This window comes from Carica papaya, chromosome 7 (genome assembly GCF_054855325.1).
Source record: "Carica papaya isolate Zhongbai chromosome 7, ASM5485532v1, whole genome shotgun sequence".
Taxonomy (NCBI): domain Eukaryota; kingdom Viridiplantae; phylum Streptophyta; class Magnoliopsida; order Brassicales; family Caricaceae; genus Carica; species Carica papaya.
In genome coordinates this window covers 28,162,667-28,182,599 of record NC_142315.1, presented here as the reverse complement: position 1 = coordinate 28,182,599, position 19,933 = coordinate 28,162,667, and the positions used below count along the sequence as shown (strand labels likewise).

Here is a 19,933-nt window from a genome sequence, read left to right as displayed (position 1 = left end):
AATATTAGGCCCATTTAAGCCCCGATTTACGGGCCAATTTGAGTCCCATATATGGCAAATTTTGAGGCCCATCTAAGGCCCATTTTTAGGCCCGCATAGACCCATACAAGGTAAATTTTAAGGCTAATCTCAGGCCCATTTTAAGGCCTTTCTAATGTCAATAATAAGGCCCATCGAAGGTCCATACAAGATCCTTATTAGGCCCATATGAGGCCCATCTAAGGCCCGTATAAGGCCACTTTTTTTTAAGTCATAGTGACCGTTTAGAAGATATTTTTAAAAATAAGAATTTTTATTTTGATGGTTAAAAAATTTTCCTTTTTTTATTTTTTTTGTTTTTTCCCAGTAATCTGAAATACGAACTGAACAAATCTAAAATTTATAGTCAAACAAGGGGGTTTAACGGGGGGTTTTCCTTTCTCCTCCCTCCCTGGTCGCCATTTCTCCACAGACACCCTTATCTTCACCTGAAAAAACAAAAATGGCTTCAACACCTTCGACGGCTTCCCTCTCTCTGAGACACAGAGCTCAGGTCCAGTACTCAAAACCCGCCACAACATGGCCGAAACCTCACAGTTTATCGAAAGTCCGTCACCGCCACAGGACCTTTCACTTCTTCAACTTATCACCAGTGACACCTCTCTCTTCACTCTCTTTACTCTCTTCATCCTATTCTTCTCCCTTCCCCGTCAATGTCAAATCTCCATCAAATCCAGTTCACCTCCACCCTTTACAAGACTCCTCACATGATAATTTCATTGAAAGCCTCGAAAACCCCGGTAATTTCCTTCTACCAGTGAGCGAAACACGCTCGATTCAAGATAATCTCGTTGAGATCTTGGAAAACGAGGCCAATTTTTATCTATCCACGAACGGGAACCGGCTCTCTTTCGAGGAATCGCGGCGTAGGTTGTTCATCCAAGGGTCGCCATGGATTTCTTCTCTGTTTGTGAAAGGTCTGTACAGAATAGCCAATAGGAAAGTGAAGATTGAACAGAAAGAGATCAAGAGGAAGAAGAATAATTGGCTCAGGAGGAGGCAGATTAAGGAAGAGACTGAGGCGTGGGAGAAGACGGTGGAGGAATATAGAGAAATGGAGAGAGAAATGCGCGAGAAGAAGCTGGCTCCGAATCTGCCTCACGTGAAGGGACTGTTCTTGGGGTGGTTTGAGCCTTTGAGAGAGGCGATAGCGAGGGAGCAGAAGTTGCAGAAGTTAAAGAGCAAAAAGCTTAAGGCAGCCTATGCGCCGCATATTGACCTATTGCCTCCGGAAAAGATGGCAGTTATCGTTATGCACAAGATGATGGGGTTGGTCATGGCTGGCCATGAAGATGGATGTGTGCAGGTTGTTCAAGCTGCTGTGCATATTGGTATGGCCATAGAGCAGGAGGTGAGTTCTGGAAGTTCATGTTTATGTGTTTTGTTTCATAGTAATGCATGAATTGGCGTTAAGAGCAGCTAATTTTTCTGCAAGCTGGAAATATAATTAAAAAAACAGAGCGAGGAGTTTGTATCTGTGATTTGAATTAACTGAATGTTGAGAGACATGATGAGAGCTATTTGTGTTGAACCATTTTATCAGTTACATTTTTGTAAGGCTATGTTTGGAAAAAAATCAAGAAATTTTGTGTAATCTATTTGGAAATATACAAACAGTTTAACTAGAAGATGGTAGAAACCTTATTTAAAGTTATAAAGTTTGAGTTCACGAGGACTTTAAAGTGGAAATGTAACAGTGTTTTGAAATTCAACTAAATTTGATGGAATTCTAAGACCTTGTTGGAATTCCCCTTGAAATTCACCAGTTGGTCTTTTTTTATCATCTTCTAACAAAACTTTCAACTGTCCTAGTGAAAATTCCGAAAGAGTTCCATGAAAATTCTCGATTTGTTGCGAACATACCTAGTCTCAAATTCTTGAAATTTCAGGTCCACCCTTGTGGAAAAGCAAATTGGTGTTAACCAGACTGACTTTAGTTTTTTAGTTTCGTGGTTCTTATTCCATCTCTGGAGCAAGTGGAAAGTCGGTGGCTCTCATGCTGTGTCAAATTAGTTTTGTAAATGGGATGGTACTCCCTTGGTACCAATATTAATACACAGACTTTTTATTTTTTTAAAAAAAAAGTATTGATAATTCCAATGGTTTTTGCTTGTTTCTCCTTTTGGAACCTATAAAGTAAGTTCTCAATGTGAGGTTTCTCAAGAGAATGTGACGTATCTCATTGCCCTTTTATGTTCTTCCAAAAGAGAGTCTCGAGAGGGTTGGTTCAGACATGGTCCTACGTTTTGGCATCATCGCTTGTAGTGGTCATTCTAACAACTTGAATCTGTACTCCTTTTAGGCATCATTAGAAGACTTTAACCAGTGAAAACTGGCTGTCTAGTAGAAATTTTTTTATTTAACTTGATGAAAGACTAAAGTTTCCAAAATAGCATTTTTTTCTTGAGGGATGAGAATTGAAAAGCTTTTACTGCAAACTTGTGAATCTGCAGCTCAATCTTTGGTGTGCCTGGAGTGCAGCATTTGTCTATTGCTGTATTGACACAATCTTAATGAATCTTCTCATCAAGGTTGATCTAGTTAGTTCACGTCTTCTAATTATTATACCCGTGAGTGCATGATATTTCTGGAGTAGCAAAGGCTCTGCTTTGAGGAGATGAAGGAACAATTCTCATAATTTCTAGTAGAAATTCTCCTTTCTTATCTTCTCAAAACCACATTCATTTTTGTTTGAATTTATATTCACTATTCTTTTTCTCAGGACCTTTAAAAAAAAGACTCAGACAACTACTGATTTCTTCCAAGTGGAAATATAATCACCAATTTTTTATGATAGAACTTATGAATCTGACTTCACAACAGATAGTTGCTTTCTTGATGGATATTCATTGTATTCCTAGTCTGCAGTATTCTTTATTGCATCTAGCTGATTATTTCTGCAGTATTTTGATTTAATTTGGGCTGTTCTCTGCACTCCTTAATGATTTGGAGACTTAGGCCTATCCTTGATGTGGGAGTCTGGTGACTCATAGCTGGTTGTATGCAGAAACTAGCTAATTTGACCTACCTCTGGAGTGCTTCTTTTGGTGAGCATTGACATACATTGAGATAAAACATTATCTTTGTTTTATGTCAGATTAGGATTCATAACTTCTTGGAGAAAATTCGGAATCACAAAAGAAGAAATGTTTTGGCTGACAATCAAGAGTGTCTGAGCAAGGAGAAGGCAATGCTTAGGAAACGTGTTAACAGTTTGATCAGAAGGAAAAGGCTTGTTGAGGTGCAAAAGTTGGTGGAAAATGAAGACTTAGAACCTTGGGGTCGAGGTACCCAGGCTAAGGTTTGTGCTACTTTAATCTCTTTCTTTCTGAATGTTAGATTGCTTATGTATATACATATATATATATGTATATATATTGCAACTTGTTTTTGTTACATTCTGGAGTCTGAAATTCTGATTCCTTCAATCTAACCTGTTCTACAGTTAGGAAGTCGCCTGTTAGAACTCTTAACTGAAACAGCATACGTACAGCCTCCAGTTGACCAGGCAGCAGATTGTCCACCTGATGTTCGACCTGCATTCAAGCACAGATTTAAAACTGTAACAAAGAACCCGGGGTGAGATTTTATATTTTGCGACCAAGCAGCCAATTATTTATAAACAAATTCACTCCTTTTAGTTGTAAGGATCGAATTGAACACTTTAAGGGAGTATCATTCGGCCAGCTTTGTTAGAAGGGAATGCATTATCTAAAAGAATTTCTGTCACTACCTGGTGATGCAGGACAAAGAGAGCTTGAGCACAATACTTAGAGAAAATTTATTAAGAACTGGAGTTGGAGATCTTGGATCGAAATAATTAAATCAATAACTATATAGTTATATAATAATCATATGAATAGTTTACCAAATACCTAAATTAGGATACCCTTTTTATAGGCACCAAAATGCAATCAAAATATGAAGTCTTAAGGCTACTAGAAATTCTACTAAATTAGCAAATAACCTAACTAATTGAATAACATATACGAGAGAATAACTAAATAGGATCTTAAATAGTTATGAAATAGTAAACTCACAGCAATAATAAGCCTATGGGTACTAGTTCCTAAATAGCTAAACGACTTAATAATACATAAATATGACACTTACATGAATATCTCTTAGTATTAAAATATATCTACTTTAGAGACTTCTTATTCCATATCACCTGGTTCCTAAATCTCTTTAGTTTATTTATATTTAGGGAATGGCATAATTCAAAACTAAAGAGAGTCCAAGTTTAGTTTGTTCTGCTCTTGTATATGCATTATATGTAAGACTTAAAGCAAAGCTGTGACTTGTGGGAGATGCTAGGCTAGTGTTGATGTCCTTCTATTATATCATGTTTTTCTTAAGGAGCCACGCTTAATATTTTCTATATCATGTAGGCAAAAACTTGTGAAGAAGTATGGAGTCATAGAGTGTGATCCTCTCATCCTCTCAGGGCTTGATAGATCTGTGAGTTCTCACTTTCCATTTTGAGATTATCTGTTTGGACCAGTTTCAGTTGCATTGCTGGGTTACTTTTCTGGCCTGGTCATCCTATAAATGAAATCTCCTTTTCTACTTAAATGAAAATGGCAGATCTTTGTAAAAAATACCTTTTATCATAAAAAATATTATTATCACAATATATTGAGTTTTAATAATGTGCCATGAAGAAGGAAAGGACTTTGGGTGAAGTAGTGGTCCTTGAGTTATAACACTTATTACTTCTGCTACATATTTTTGTTTTTTTTGTTTTAATTTGAGAGAGAGTTTGACTCGGGACAGGAACTTGAACTCATGACCTTGGACGTATGAGTGCTTAGTCAACAAGTTACAATTAAAGCATTAGGTTACTGCTTAGTGATTCATATATTCCTTTGTAAATTATGCAATATGAGTATTGGCCTGTACTTAATACTTCTCTATCTGTGATTTTGGTGTAGGCTAAGCACATGCTGATTCCTTATGTGCCAATGTTGGTCCCTCCAAAGAAATGGAAAGGGTAGGGTACATGAAACAAAGTGTTTATTTCGTGATTTTCTTTCAATAAAACATGTCATTTTGGATGTCATAGCAAATAGTATGCTCTAATCTTTAACCATATTTGATAATTCCGTTTCCTTCTATAGAAACGTGCAAACAAACAAAGCAATCATTGGTTATTTATAAAAAAAAAAAAAAAAACAAAGCAATCATTGGAGACATAAAAACAGTGTTGTTTTCCTCTTGTAAGTGATATAAGATAAACATATGACAACAACATTTGTAGGTACTTTCATACTGCAGTTAGTCAGCACAATTTCTTCTTGTTCTAATCATATTTTTATTTTTACTCTCAAAAAATTATATTTTTACTTTTACTCTCAAAAAATTATATTTTTATTTTTAAATTAAGAAGCTTTTGAAATTTCTTTTAGGTATGACAAGGGTGGGTACTTGTTCTTACCTTCTTATGCAATGCGTACTCATGGATCTAGAAAGCAGCAACAAGCGCTTAGAGATGTTCCCATCAAACAAATGCAGAAAGTATTTGAGGTAAAAATGTAAAGTTTCAATTTTTCTCTTTTTCTGAGTTAATGCTGAAGATTCTGGCTAGCTTAGCGAGTAAAAGTTTCTTTAGGCGTGGCTATCATGGCGATAATTCCGAACGCCTAGCATGGTACATAAAGTCCTTGGTCGTTGATGCCTGTTGTGAGAAAATATTTTCTCGGTGTTCTCTAATGTAGTTGTGAGATTTAGGTTTCATAATGTTAATTATGTTACTTGGCCTAAAGCTCATAATTCTTCCTTTGGTGATGATTTACATCACATCATTATTTATTAACCTAGGCCTTGCGAATGATTCTTTTTGTTTTCCTATAAAAAAAGGCCATATATTTTATATTGAAAAATAATTTTAGGCCATTAGTTCTCTTAAAATTGTATAGCCTACAAGATAGATAAAACATGTGAAATGTTCTGGAGGCTGTTGTTTTTTTGATATAACCAGTGTCTAGGTAGTTAGTTATAAAAAAAACTTGGCTTTTAGAAAGGATAAAAATAATAATTTGGCTGCTGCTAGTACTTTAACCCATGAATTCTCTCCATTGAATGATAATATTTAAGTCAATTATAGTGTGATGTCTCTGACCTGTCACATGAACAGGCTCTGGATACACTTGGGAGCACCAAATGGAGGGTGAACAGGGAAGTACTTGATGTGGTGGAGGGCCTTTGGGCTAGAGGAGGCAACATAGCAGGCTTAGTTGATCGTGAGGATGTGAGTGCTTGATACACTTCTATTTCTCAATTTCCTTTTTGTTGGCAAAAGTTTTTGATGGACTATTTTTACAACTTTTTCTTTTTGGAAATAAAAATGTTGCTATTTTTACAACTTGATCTATGATGTTTTGATATGGTTTTTCTTTACCCATTTGATTTTGGAAACATTGTCCCTTCACTGGCTTTCTAGATTCCCATCCCTGAGAAACCCTACTCCGAGGATTCGGCAGAAATTCAAAGGTGGAAATGGAGTGCGAGGAAAGCAAATAAGATTAACCGAGAGAGGCATTCTCAGCGATGTGACATTGAACTTAAGCTCTCTGTAAGATTTTGATATGCTTGTGTTTACTAAAGTATTTTGCTGCAATGCTAGTTAAGGTTTCTTGTAGTCGGAAATCTGAGCAAAACTATCTCATGGCAGGTAGCTCGGAGAATGAAAGATGAGGAAGGCTTTTATTATCCCCACAATCTTGATTTTCGAGGCCGTGCATATCCAATGCATCCTCATTTGAATCATCTCAGTTCTGATCTTTGTCGAGGAGTTTTGGAATTTGCTGAAGGACGACCGTTAGGGAAGTCTGGGTTACATTGGCTAAAGATACATTTAGCAAACCTGTATTCGGGAGGCATCGAGAAGCTTTCACATGATGGTCGCCTAGCATTTGTAGATAGCCATTTGGATGATATATTTGATTCGGCAGAGAATCCAATAAGTGGTAATCAATGGTGGTTAATGGCAGAAGACCCTTTTCAGTGCTTAGCTGCTTGTATTAATCTTTCAAAAGCATTAAAGAGCCCGTCACCACATACCGTAATCTCCCACTTGCCTATTCATCAGGTAAATCTCATAAAGAGGTCTTCTTTTATGTATTTTCTCTGAATCATTTACTTTGCAATTTAACGAAACCATCCCTTTTGGAAATTCCATTGAATTTTACTTAAAAATTGAAGAGTGCAAAAGGAAGTTTTCATTTCTAATTGCATGGACGAAATTTTAGGTCCTTGACTTCCTCGTATTAAGGCTTTTATGGACACAATGTTTCAGTTATTTTGTTTTGTTTCGTTTGTTTTTTTAATAAAAGCACAGTATTAATGAGCACAAAGGGAGTGCAACTTATATACAGAAACTCTATAAGTCTGTCAACATAACAATAAAATCTCATAAATCCTCACTAATGTAAAGAGAAATACCTTTACTAAAAAGACATAGGATCTGGAACCAAATATCTATAATTCTATCAAAAGACCATTCAATGCCCTCAAACACTCTTCTATTTCTTTCTTTCGATAAGACCCATAATGTAGCCAGCAGAATAATGCCTAAGCTCTTGTTATATATTTCATGTATGCTTCTCTAGGCCCATATCTCTTCTTTGAACAACCTGCCATAACTCAGTTCACCCCATAAGACTATTAGCCGAAACCCAAAGCTGGTGGGAAACAGGACATGATAGAAGTAGGTGATTGACCGACTCTGCAGCTCTCTTATATAAGAAACATCCGTTTATGATAATCTTCCCCATCTTAGTCAAATGTTTCAATTGTTTTCTTCTATTAAATATCAAAATCTAAATGCTTATGGATTCATAACTTTTTTTTTGAGATAAATGCTCGTGGATCCATAACAATCCAAATTGAATCTGTTTTTAATCTTTTTAAGGTCACATTTCTCTTAAATTCTTTTTTTAACTAAACATTTCTCTTAAATCTTAATAATTTGATGTCATGTTTTCATTTTTCTGGTGTGATGTCAATCACTCTTGATAAGAGGCTTAAGGATATCTTGGAGTTTGCTATCTTCTAAAAGAACATCAAATCAGAACGTTTACATGAAATGTGTTGGGGAAAAATTTAATGCATTTGAATGTTACCAGATTTCTTTGGGTCACTAACAAATGATATCAGTCTTATAAGCACCTACAGTAGGTTACAGTGACTGAAGATGGTGCTTTCTGTTCCTTTCTTTTTTCTTCTTTTAAAAATTGCCGTGCAGCATCAAACACTTTCTCCAAGGATGTCACTTAATAAGATCTAGGAAGTGGAAATTGCTGGATTATAATTATCATGTGCTTCAATGTTCTAGATCTTTTTCTACAATGCTATTTGCAAGAAACTTGAAATAGGAGGTGCAAGCTTCAGAAGTGGGATCTTTTTATTTGCATATATCTAAACTCTGTTTTCTGTTTGTGCTGTAGCTTATGATGATTAGCTTTCTTTTGGTTCAAAAGTAACTCATTTTCCATTTCCATTTTAGGATGGTTCATGCAATGGCCTACAGCACTATGCTGCTTTGGGAAGAGACAGTGTACGTATTTGTGAATTTTGTTCTTTCATTTTTTCCTAATGATTTATACTTCGACCTTATGTTCCTTCTCTTTCATTAATGGATACTGGAGATGGATACTGGAGATGCTCCAATTTCTGTCTATTAATTTACACAACTTTTGGACGAATTTATAGATACTCTCTTTTCTGTCTGATAATGCAAACAGCATTATTTTGAACGACTCATTATTTTGTTTTGATGTTTCCAACTTATGAAGTTAGTTTAAGGCATAACTATTTGCTCATGTAGTTCCTATAATGAATCTGTTTTTCTCAGTTTGAAGCTGCTGCAGTTAACTTGGTTGCTGGAGAGAAACCAGCTGATGTTTACTCAGAAATTTCTGTGAGGTATAACTGACAAATGAAACCTGATTGGCATTTTGTTAAATATTAGCATTGTAGCTCAAGCAAATTTCTAGCGTAAAAACTTTATAGGATTTTTATCCTTCATTGAATTGAATTCATTTTGATGGTTTTTGATAGCAATGATCAAGGATGAAGACTCAAGGAGATTTGTTGGATGTTTATAGTTATTCCTTCTTATTCAAATTTACAAGAAACTAGTGCTACATAATCTTGAAAGAAAATACTGTCATATGCCATGAACAACTTAGCAGGAAGAGAAAAATATTTGAGAAAGATAAATGTAGAACTCTCTGTGCACCAAGTTTTTTGAGCTCCCTGTGTTATGGTCCTTACTTATGGATCGTGGGACGATTCATAACAAAGTCAGTAGATAGAATAACCTTTTTTTTTCTTTTTTTTTCTGTCTTTACCTGTCTTTAGAAATTAAGAAATAATTGGGGTTCATTGGATAGAGAGAACCCTGCGATCTCTATAGTATAAAAATACTCTTCATTCAAGAATAATTTCATACATGATGCTATTTTTCTCCCATAGCAGAGGATATATACAAAGAGGGTAGTCAGTTCTGTAATTTTTGACTTTCCAGAATTACCTAAATTACCCTTTTCTTATGATAGATTTATCTCCCACCCTAATAGATAGTCAACACTTAATTAAAAACACTTACATAAAAATTACACAATAACATTTAAACTAAGACAAATGGATGAGGAATTACACAAGATTATTCCTTTTTATTCCTTCTTTGATAGACCTTAGGACAGGGAATTATTTTGCCCCTCACACCCTATGAGAATAGTCTTTTCAATCTTTTTTGACCCTTTTTTTTTTAACGCAGGAAAAATGATAACAAAAACTGTAACAAGGGAAGGATAGGAAATATGATCAGAATATGTACCCAGAAGACGGAGTTTCTTAAGTTAAAAAGTCTTTTTTATAGAAGATGGATTATGGTTTAGCCTATAGTAAATAGAAGATGTGGCTCACTGATCATGTAGTTGAGGATACAGAATCTAAGTAGTCATGTTTCCTTTGCAGTGATACATTGATCTTTGCTTTCAGTCTGTGCACCTTCTTGTCAGAGTTGGTTCTTATATTTGTATGCATTTCTTAATATATATTTATTTAAAATGAGACCTAAGAGTATTTCTTTCTCTTTTCTCTGTTGATGCAGGGTTCATGATATAATGAAGAGGGACAGCAATAAGGACCCTTCTACAAATCCAAATGCTTTATTAGCAAAGATCCTAATTGGTCAGGTTGGTCTTTCTTTTTAGTTGTTCTGGAGTTCAAATAAATTAGGTTTCCCTATAGAAGTTTTTAAGCTCTAGAATATTTCAGGTGGATCGAAAGTTGGTAAAACAGACGGTAATGACTTCAGTATATGGTGTCACATATGTTGGGGCACGTGAGCAAATAAAAAGAAGGTTAGAGGAGAAGGGTCATATCACTGATGATAGACTGCTGTTTGCTGCAGCGTGCTATGCCGCTAAAGTAAGCAACTTATGTTCTTCCTATACCATTTATTAGGCTGCATTATGCTATGTATTGTCAATTAGTACGCATATATACTATGTGCACATATGCATTTATGCAATTTAAAACATTTTGGTATAATATGCTTGAAACCAAATGACACATAAAAGTAAATAAAAAATTAGTGGGACATAAAATTGAGTGTTTAACATTTTCCTTCTCTCTAGCTTCATTGTTGCCAATTGCTCTTTGCATCCTCTTGATTTTCTGGTCATGAAGTTTGTTGTTGTTAATAGATTGGCATGGAATCAGGGGTATTTATACTTTGTTCACTAAGTCAGATTCCCTCAAATTTCCCTCTATCCAGATAAGGAGACAAATGATGGTTGTGGTTGTATTTATCTGCTCCGTTTTATGTTGGATATCACTTCACTGCCCTTAGAATGAGTCTTGCTGAGATGGTGGCTTGCTAATAATGAGAAGTCCAGCACCATCTTGATTGTCTATGAAGAGGTCAATGTTTAGTGCTGAACATTTCCCAACAGAATCATAACATTAGAATTGTGATATAAGAAAGGTGGGTCCTCTTGAGTTGCTTAGCTGTAATCGAGTTGTGTGCAGACAAACAAAATCATCAAGCAATCCTTCTAAGTTTACTAAAGCTTGACAAAATGAATGCTCTTTTTAACAAAAGGTTAACAAAATGAAGTGCGACTACATTCTATATGATATGCATATATATGTTCATGCAACCAATTCATAGTTCATTTTTTGATCATATGGTTGTGTATATTTCTATGAAGGCTTTCTTGTAGGGTTATATTTATGTTGATCTTATATATGATAGGCATAAAAAGTTCCATGTCTCAAGTTCTTAAATGAATATTGCACATCTTCAGCTCCAGTTTCACCTCTTTTCCACAGGTGACATTGGCTGCTCTTGGAGAGGTTTTTGAAGCTGCACGGGCCATAATGGCTTGGCTTGGTGATTGTGCTAAGGTATCATCCAGTTACAGATTTTATCAACTGCCTGCGGTAAATATCTTCATTGGAATGTAATGTATTGCCTTTTGGGATTACGAAATATGCAGATTATTGCTTCAGATAATCAACCTGTGCGATGGACTACTCCTCTTGGTCTCCCTGTGGTGCAACCCTACTGTAAAAATGAACGACATCTTGTGAGTGTGAATATTTTAAAGAAAATAAATTTCTAATTTTATTTCTTATATGGTTTGTGTTTACATTTAAAAAATATATATAGAGTAATTATCCTTACTTTAAGAAAATTCTAATTACATGATATATTTTTACTATTAAAACTCTAATTATAGCCTAATACTCTACTTAACATATAATCCTTATCAACATTCCCTCTTAAGTTTGCGCAAAAATATCATACATGCGCAACTTGCAAATCAGGTTCTAAAGAGATTTATTGCATAGTCTTTTAGTGAAAATATCAGCCATCTACTCGCCAAAAGATACATGATATAAGCATAGAGAGCCACCAACCACCTTCTTTTTTATGAAGTGTCGATCAATTTCAATGTGTTTTGTCTTATCATGTTGAATTGAATTATGAAAAATGTTAATGGTTGCTTTATTCTCACAAAATAGAGATAGTCCCTCCTCTTTAAGTAGTTTTAATTCCCTCATTAGTTTTGCAAGCATAATAATTCACAAACTCCTACAAGTGTGTAGTAACCTATAGTTGATCTTCCGTCATCTAGAGACTCAGCCCAATTGACATCTGTAAAAGTGACCATACTTAGAAAAGAGCAAATATTTTCTTGATGTAGGCTTTTAGGTATCGTAATATGCGAAGACAACATGTAAATGAGTCTCACGAGAATCATGCATGTATCGGCTCACTAGATTAACTGCATATGCTATATCAGGTTTGGTATTTGAAAGATAAATGAGTTGTGCAACTTGTCTTTGGTATCTTCCCAAGTCAACTTATGTACCATTACCTGCTTGTAGTTTGTGGTTGCTTTCAATAGGTGATTCCGTTGGTTTACAGCCCATCATACTAGTCTTTTCTAATAAGTTTAGAATATATTTTCTTTGAGAAATGAAGATCTCTTTATTGAACCTGACAACTTCAATTCTCAAAAAATATTGCAATTTTTGTAGATCCGTTCAACCGAGTCATCTCTTCGGTATCATTTTCAATCATCGTAATATCATCTACATAAACAATGAGAAGAGTGACCTTACCCTCACGATGTTTGATAAATAGGGTATGATCAACATTGCTTTGTTGATATCCAAAAGATATCATAACTCTTCTAAACCATTTAAACCATGCTTTTGGATACTGCTTTAATTCTTATAAAGCCCTTTTTAATTTACAGACTTTTCCTTGCATCCTCTTTTCTTCAAATACAGGTGGAATTTTCATGTATATCTCTTCCTCTAAGTCTCCATGGAAGAACACATTTTTTACATCAAACTGTTGTACATCTAATCAAGGTTACCTGCACAAGACAAAAGTATTCTGATTGTGTTCATTTTCGCAACAGGTGCATAGGTCTCCTGATAGTCAATTCCATAGGTTTGAATAAATCCTTTAGCACCAATATAGCTTTGTACCTTTCAATCGATCTGTCTACTTTATGTTTTTCTGTGAACACCCATTTGCAATCAATTATCTTCTTCCTCTGTGGAGGTGAAACAAGTTCTCATGTTTCATTTTTTGTCAATATTCTCATTTCTTCAATCATGGCTTCCTTCCACTTGGGATCTCGTAAAGTCTTTCTCCAATCCTGTAGAATAGACACAGAGAAAACAGATAAAACAAAAATTATATAGGATGGAGATTGAGAGTCATAGGAAACAAAGTTAGATATAGGATGCTTAGTACAAATTCTTGTTCCCTTTCAAATAGCAATAGATTTATCTAATAAATTACAAGAGAAAGATAACTCACCAGTATTTTCTGGAACCAGAGAAGATTCTTGACCTTAGAGAGACTGCATGATAGTTTTTTCTTACTTATCTCTCATTGAATACCTTTTCAAGTCTGATTTATACAGACGTCCAACATTATCTTCTTGATTACGACCTTCTGCAATAGAACTCTCCCCCTGAATATGACTCACAATAGATACCCAATTAGGTATAAGTTCTTCCTTCTCACTCTCCCCTTGAAGAGGTGTTGGGTTTAAGATGAATTAAGACCCGGTTTTCCCAAAAGTAATATCCACAGTTACAAAGTATTTTTTATACGATGGATGATAACACTTGTAGACTTTTTTAGTAGAAAAATATCCAACAAATACACATTTGAGAGCTATAGGTTCTAACTTACCCACATTTCTAGCATGAATAAAGCACACATATCCAAACACTTTTGGGAGAACAATGTAGGAACTTTTTCCTTGCAAAACCTCCATAGGGCTTTTAAAATTCAGGACTCGTAAAAACATTCTATTTATAAGATAGACAGTTGAGAGGACTACATCACCCAAGTAACTTTTCGGTAGATTCATGGTGAACATTAATGACCGAACTACCTTCAATATGTATTTGTTTTTTCTTTCAACAACCCAATTTTGTTCATTGGTGTACACACAACTTGTCTGATGAATTATCTTATTTGACTCCAAGTAGACACGAAACCCACTATCTATATATTATGTTCCATTGTCAGTTCTCAGAATCTTAATTGCAACACCAAAATGTGTACATATCATTTTATGAAATGATTGAAAATATGAAAATAAATCACCTTTTGTTTTTAACAGATAAATTCATGTTAATCTAGTACAACAGTCGATAAAAGTAATAAACCATTTATGATCAGAAAGAGAGGTATTCTGAGTAGGTCCCCATACATTAGAGTGAATAGTTGTAAAAGGATCAATACTTCTATTATTACTTAAATGATAAGAGCTCATTTTATGTTTGGTAAGTTCGCATACATCACAAAATAAAGATTCCATACAAGTTCTTTTAAATAAATTAGAATATAATTTTTTAAAAATAAAAAAGGAAGGATGTCCCAATCGTCGATGTCATTGTAGTATTTTTATATTGACTTCTTTATTTCCAACGATGGCTTGATTCCCAATTAATTTCTGGTGCCTATGCAAGATATATAAGTTATCTTACAGTCTACTAGTACCAATCTTTTTCCTGGTTTAACGATCCTGAAAGATGCAATGATCAGGAAAAAATTCAATTTTACAGTTAAGATTTCTACTTATAGCACTAATAGATAAAAGATTGTCAGAAAAATTAGACACATATAAAACTGAAAATAGTTTAATGGTAGGAGTACAATTAATGGAACTTGTTCCAGACAAGGGGGTGTATGACCTATCGGCTATATGAACATTTTCCTCTTCAATACAAGAAGAATAGGTTAAGAATTTTTTAGAAGAGTCTGTCATGTGTCTGTTAACTACAAAATCTATAATCCAACTATTAAGAGTGGAAATAGGATAGAGATGAGTAATACATGATTTTACCATATTTGATGTGCCAACAGTTGATAGAGAGTTAAGTTGACTCAGAAGGCGTTTTAGATTTTAAATTTCTTTTGTGGAAAAGGCTCCAACAGATGGTGAAACAGGTGTTTCTCTAGCTTTAACAAAATTTGTTTGAGCTCTTGTGGTTCCACCTCTTCTTCCTCCCGGACTTTTAATTGGTCTTCCATGCAACTTTCAACAAGTTTTTTTAGTGTCTCTTGGCTTGTCACAATAGTCACACTTCCATATATCTTTGGATTGATTACACTGAGCAACTAATTTAGCATTCTCGACTGGTGCAATGTGAAATATGACATTTCTTCTACTCTCTTCTTGCTGGACATAAATATAAGTTTGTTTTAATGAAGGAAATGGATCCTTACCAAGTACTTGGACCCGTTATTTGATCATATTTGGTGTTCAGACCATATAAGAAATTATATATTCGCTCTTTTGCTATCAATTTCTAAAATTTGATTGCATCTGCAAGACACTCTGCTTGAAAATCTTGATAGTAATCTAATTCCTGAAATAATTCATTCAGTTCAGAAATATATTGAGAAAGAGTAATCTCTTCTTATTTTGTGTCATGAACTTTATTTCGGAGTTCATAAATCTGAGCGTCATTACCCATGTATGAAGATGTAAGAGATGTTGCATTTTATATTTTTTCGGTAGTGTTAAGCAACAGATATGTTCTGACAATATGAGTTTGTATAGAATTTATGAGTCATGACATTACCAATGAGCTCTCAGAGTCTCATCTATTATATTCTAAACTACCAACATCTGGTTTTTTCACCTCATCAGTAATGTAACCCTGCAATCTTTTAAATTTGATAAATAATAAATAAAATCTCGACCAAATAAGATAATTAGTTTCATCAAGTTTTACGGGATTGATTTTTAATGAAGGATTATCAAAACCAGTAACACTTAAATTTTTTGCTTCTGTCATTTTAGAATGTTAAAAATAAGAAGAAAAATATTTAGTAATGAAAAGCGGACCTCTTAATCTGCACCAAGGAGCCAAAAAAGGACCCAAAAAATCATAAAAATGACAAAAAAACTGGAATTAGATCTGGCTCGGCTCAGCTCTACAGCAGCTTGGCTCGGCGCTGGCTCGGATGCGGACAGCTCTGCTCAGGCTCAGACGGACCAGGTCAGAGTGGTCCAGAACGCGGAATGGGCACACCAGACGTCCCGTGTGCGGAAAAGTAGACTAGCGCAAGGGAGGGGCTCTGTCCGGTCAATGCAGCGCGACTGGAGCAGTGTGGTGTGCAGGAGGATCAGTCGACTCGTCTCCAGATGTGGATCGGCCGGATCGGAGTGGCGAAGGGCACAAAACGGCAGATCTTCCGAACATGCGCAGCCGCATGAAAAAAAGGGCCGGATAATCGTGATCAAGCTGGATTTTGCACGGAAAGGAACCAAATTTGTCTAAATTGGGCTTTTCTAGCGGTATTCCACCATTTTTCGGGCCGAATGTGATGAAGCCGGCGGTGCGTGTGGCTAACACGCGTTGAAACTGTGGCTGTTCTGGCCGGGGTTCAGCGGTGACTCTGTTTGGGTGATGTTGGGTTTGGTTTCTTTAATAGTTGAATACCAACTTGGTCTATTTTCCTTATTTTGGCTTTAATACCATAAAAATTTTGAAGAAAATAAACTTATAATTTATTTCTTATAAATATATATAGAATAATTATCTTTATTTTAAAAAAATTCTAATTACATGATATATTTTTACTATTAGAACTCTAATTATATTTACTTAACATAAAATTCTTATCAACAGAGTGTTACCTTAGTGTGGGTTCAAGCAACCTGATATTTTATGAATCTGCTTGTTTACACTAATCTCCATGTTAGCAAGTACTGAACACATTCAGAGCAGGATTCTTGTAATCCTTATTGGTTGGAGTGGGAGGGCATAGGCTCAATTTTTTATGATATGTTTCGTTTGGTTTTGTTAGAAGTAAAATACATTTAATAGGAATCAATTTGTAGCTACTTTCTTTGCATTTTGGAGACAATTTCTCACTTGCTTCAAAGATCTATTCCTCAATTGCATGACTAATTGGGCAAGCCACCTAGATCTTTGCCATGCATGTATCTACGACCTTCAGGATCTACAATTGAGGTCTGTAAATTTGCTGCAGTTTGCAGATGACAGATCTCAAAACTGTGAAGTGCCAAATTGTTACGTGCAAACTTTTATTTTTCTCGTGGATGTGATTTTCTTTTGAAATTATTTAGCATTATTAAATATTACTAAATAATTTAGTAACAAAATTTAATCAAATTCAAGTTGGGATTGTAGATACGAACATCTCTTCAGGTTTTGGCATTGCAACGGGAGGGTAACTCGGTAAGGCTATTTGGTGTCTTGGTTTCAGCTTCTCTTTCCTATTTAATTTGTTACATAGTCATCAATGACTTACCATTTCTACTTATTCCAGGTAGATGTTAAAAAACAGAGAACTGCATTTCCTCCAAATTTTGTGCACTCACTTGATGGTTCACACATGATGATGACAGCTATTGCCTGCAGAGAGGCTGGTTTACATTTTGCAGGTCTGTCTTGTAGACTTTTAGTAGCGAAGCAGCATAATTTTTAAGGTCTCATTTTATTTCAAGAAAAAAATTTTAAGGTCCTATTGAATTGTAGAAAACTGTTTTTACTTCATTATTTATTAACTTTATGTGTTTGCTACATATATCTATGTAATTGTTAAAAATGAAAATATTATTTGAAAAATAATAGTAAAAATATAGCACGAGTTTTAAAACAAATATTTTTTCTTTTCAACCTCATGCCAAATTTTCACTACATTTGTAAAACTTGTTTTAATCTGTAACAACTATATATATATATATATATATTTGTGTACAATCACATATGAACTTAAGAAATAAAACTCAGAACATTTTACACGGTTAAATATATTTTCTTTGGAGCTCTCATCTAAGACTTAATAAGAGGAGTAAAAACTCTTATTTCTTATGTTTTATTTGCGGAGATAACAAACAAATTTATTTTGTATAAAAGAAAAATTCAAAATCTTAGGTTTCGAAGAAAACCATGAAGTCCTTTTTATCTTGAAATGTGTTCTAGGGCTTTGAGACCCTCATACTTCCTCTTCTGCTTTGTATTCATAATAACTGCAATGACATAATTCAAAGTCCCTGCTCTATCAAAATGCACCAACTTTGATCCCCTTTTGTTAAATAAATCTCTTTACAGGGGTTCATGACTCGTTTTGGACACATGCATGTGATGTGGACAAGATGAATCAGATTCTTCGTGAGAAATTTGTGGAGCTCTATAGCATGCCAATACTTGAAAATGTAAGTTCAACACTGCAGTTTCTTTTCTAATGATGAAGCCCAAATAAGGAACTTTTTTGTAGCACAACTTGGACGAGGATTATCCTTACCTCGCATGCATGTATTCGATTGAATTGCCAAGTGTTGATGTTTTTAACAGTCTCAAAAAATCGTATTAGCGTTTTTATGCAGTTTCTTTCTACTTTATAGAATTTTGATTCACTTAAGTAGAAACATGGCAAATTTCAGTTCCACCGCCTGTGTGATTTGGCTTTATTGTAGTTCAAAATCCTTTTTTTTATGGGTAACAGTTTAACCGTCTTTCTATGCTCTGATTTTTTGCTATTTCACATAAGATCATTAGTTTTTAAGATATTATTTAGCATTAAAGGTTCATATCTTCATATCTAAAGATTCAGGCACATACAGATGTTCTAATCTACTGTACCAAATTATCACAAAATAAAAAATAAAAAAAAAAAGGTTTGAAGCATGTCAAGTCCACCGGGGATGAATTTTTGAAAGAATACCATATAACTTCTTTTCTTCTGAAATTTTCCTTTCGTCTGAAATTTTTGGAAGTGGCATCTTCAAAACTAATCTGATAGTTTTCCTATTTATCTTTTTTTACCCCCTTTTATTGAATGAATTTATCTGAATTATGTTCCTTTCATTCTTTATTAACCTCGTTAAAGTTTGTTCTTTTTTTGTGATGCCCTCAGTTGCTTGAGAGTTTCCAGACAGCATACCCCACATTGGTGTTTCCTTCTCTCCCTAAGAGGGGCAACTTTGACTTGCCAGAGGTTCTTGAATCTCCGTATTTTTTCAACTGATCCTCATCCATCAGCATTCATGTATAACCAACAGAAGCATTTTAGTCTCCTAATTTTCTTCCCAAAGGAGTGAAGAAGGATAAAATTTGCATTGAACCAAAAGATGAACAACCCAAAACCGAAGCTGATGGTGGTTGCTTCTTCAAACACCTGAGAGGACAGAAAAAAGTCCGGTGATCGACTTCACACGCCAATAATCTTGAAGGGTTCTTGAAATTGTCCTCAGATGGTGATCAACATCTACATAGCGTTCAGTTTCTAGCGCAGATGAAGAACCACCAACTGATTGATCTCCTTGTTGGGAAAATGAAGCTTATTCCTGGCTAGGTTCATCATCGGAAGTTCTGGTTACTCATTGCTTTTCAGGGGGCAAGAGCCAGATGCTAAATCCTTGCAGCAAATTTTTTCTGCTGTTAGGGTTCATTGCTTGGGTATTCATGATCCAAGAAGATCAATTTTTTTTTCCTTTCCTCGTGTTCATATCTTCTTTTATTATTATTGTTGTTGTTATTTATATAGTTACAAATAGAAAAAGAATAGCGGGTGTATCTTAGCACGAACTGGCTGTAAAAGGCAATATGTGTTACATTTTCTGCCAAGATAAAGAAATTAAAGTCAAAATTTTGCCTTGTCCATTCGGAAATTTCATTAATATATGGATAGCTTATAAAATGTCTGTCATTTTAATTTAAACATAATTACAAAAGCATTTTTCCTAATTATTTTATGACTAATATAATAATGTCTTTGTAAAATATTTGTATTAGTTTTTTTTTCCTAAATCAGTCTTAAATTTTCAAAAAAATTTCTAAATAAACTTTTCTTACCTGCTATTCT

The 19,933-nt window shown here is 34.6% G+C and overlaps 1 protein-coding gene across 6 annotated transcripts; it reads left to right on the top strand.

Annotated features, from left to right (window-relative positions):
• Positions 1 to 379: 379 nt before the first annotated feature.
• SCA3 (DNA/RNA polymerases superfamily protein) lies at positions 380 to 19,731 on the top strand. 6 transcript variants are annotated; one of them, XM_088206881.1, is made up of 19 exons: positions 381 to 1,390; positions 3,137 to 3,340; positions 3,485 to 3,618; positions 4,431 to 4,500; positions 4,974 to 5,032; positions 5,448 to 5,565; positions 6,176 to 6,289; positions 6,482 to 6,613; positions 6,713 to 7,129; positions 8,546 to 8,596; positions 8,894 to 8,964; positions 10,157 to 10,241; positions 10,324 to 10,476; positions 11,383 to 11,457; positions 11,550 to 11,639; positions 17,257 to 17,304; positions 17,396 to 17,510; positions 18,181 to 18,284; positions 18,986 to 19,731. In XM_088206881.1, exons 1-19 carry the CDS (start codon positions 482 to 484, stop codon positions 19,094 to 19,096), a joined length of 3,060 nt encoding a protein of 1,019 aa, XP_088063007.1. In that variant the 5' UTR covers positions 381 to 481; the 3' UTR covers positions 19,097 to 19,731. The 6 variants fall into 6 exon arrangements, with proteins under 6 accessions (XP_088063009.1, XP_088063010.1, XP_088063007.1 ...); XM_088206885.1 differs by having other exon boundaries at positions 1,251 to 1,390; positions 3,142 to 3,340; XM_088206882.1 differs by lacking the exon at positions 18,986 to 19,731 and having other exon boundaries at positions 17,400 to 17,510.
• The last annotated feature ends 202 nt before the right edge of the window (positions 19,732 to 19,933 follow it).

What these genes read in the sequence shown, in the direction of transcription:
- SCA3 (XM_088206881.1), top strand. Translation starts at nt 482, where the DNA reads ATGGCTTCAACACCTTCGACGGCTTCCCTCTCTCTGAGACACAGAGCT. An exon ending in GTATGGCCATAGAGCAGGAG is followed by an intron (nt 1,391 to 3,136) that starts GTGAGTTCTGGA and finishes GTTTTATGTCAG; the next exon opens with ATTAGGATTCATAACTTCTT. An exon ending in CTGCTTTGGGAAGAGACAGT is followed by an intron (nt 8,597 to 8,893) that starts GTACGTATTTGT and finishes TGTTTTTCTCAG; the next exon opens with TTTGAAGCTGCTGCAGTTAA.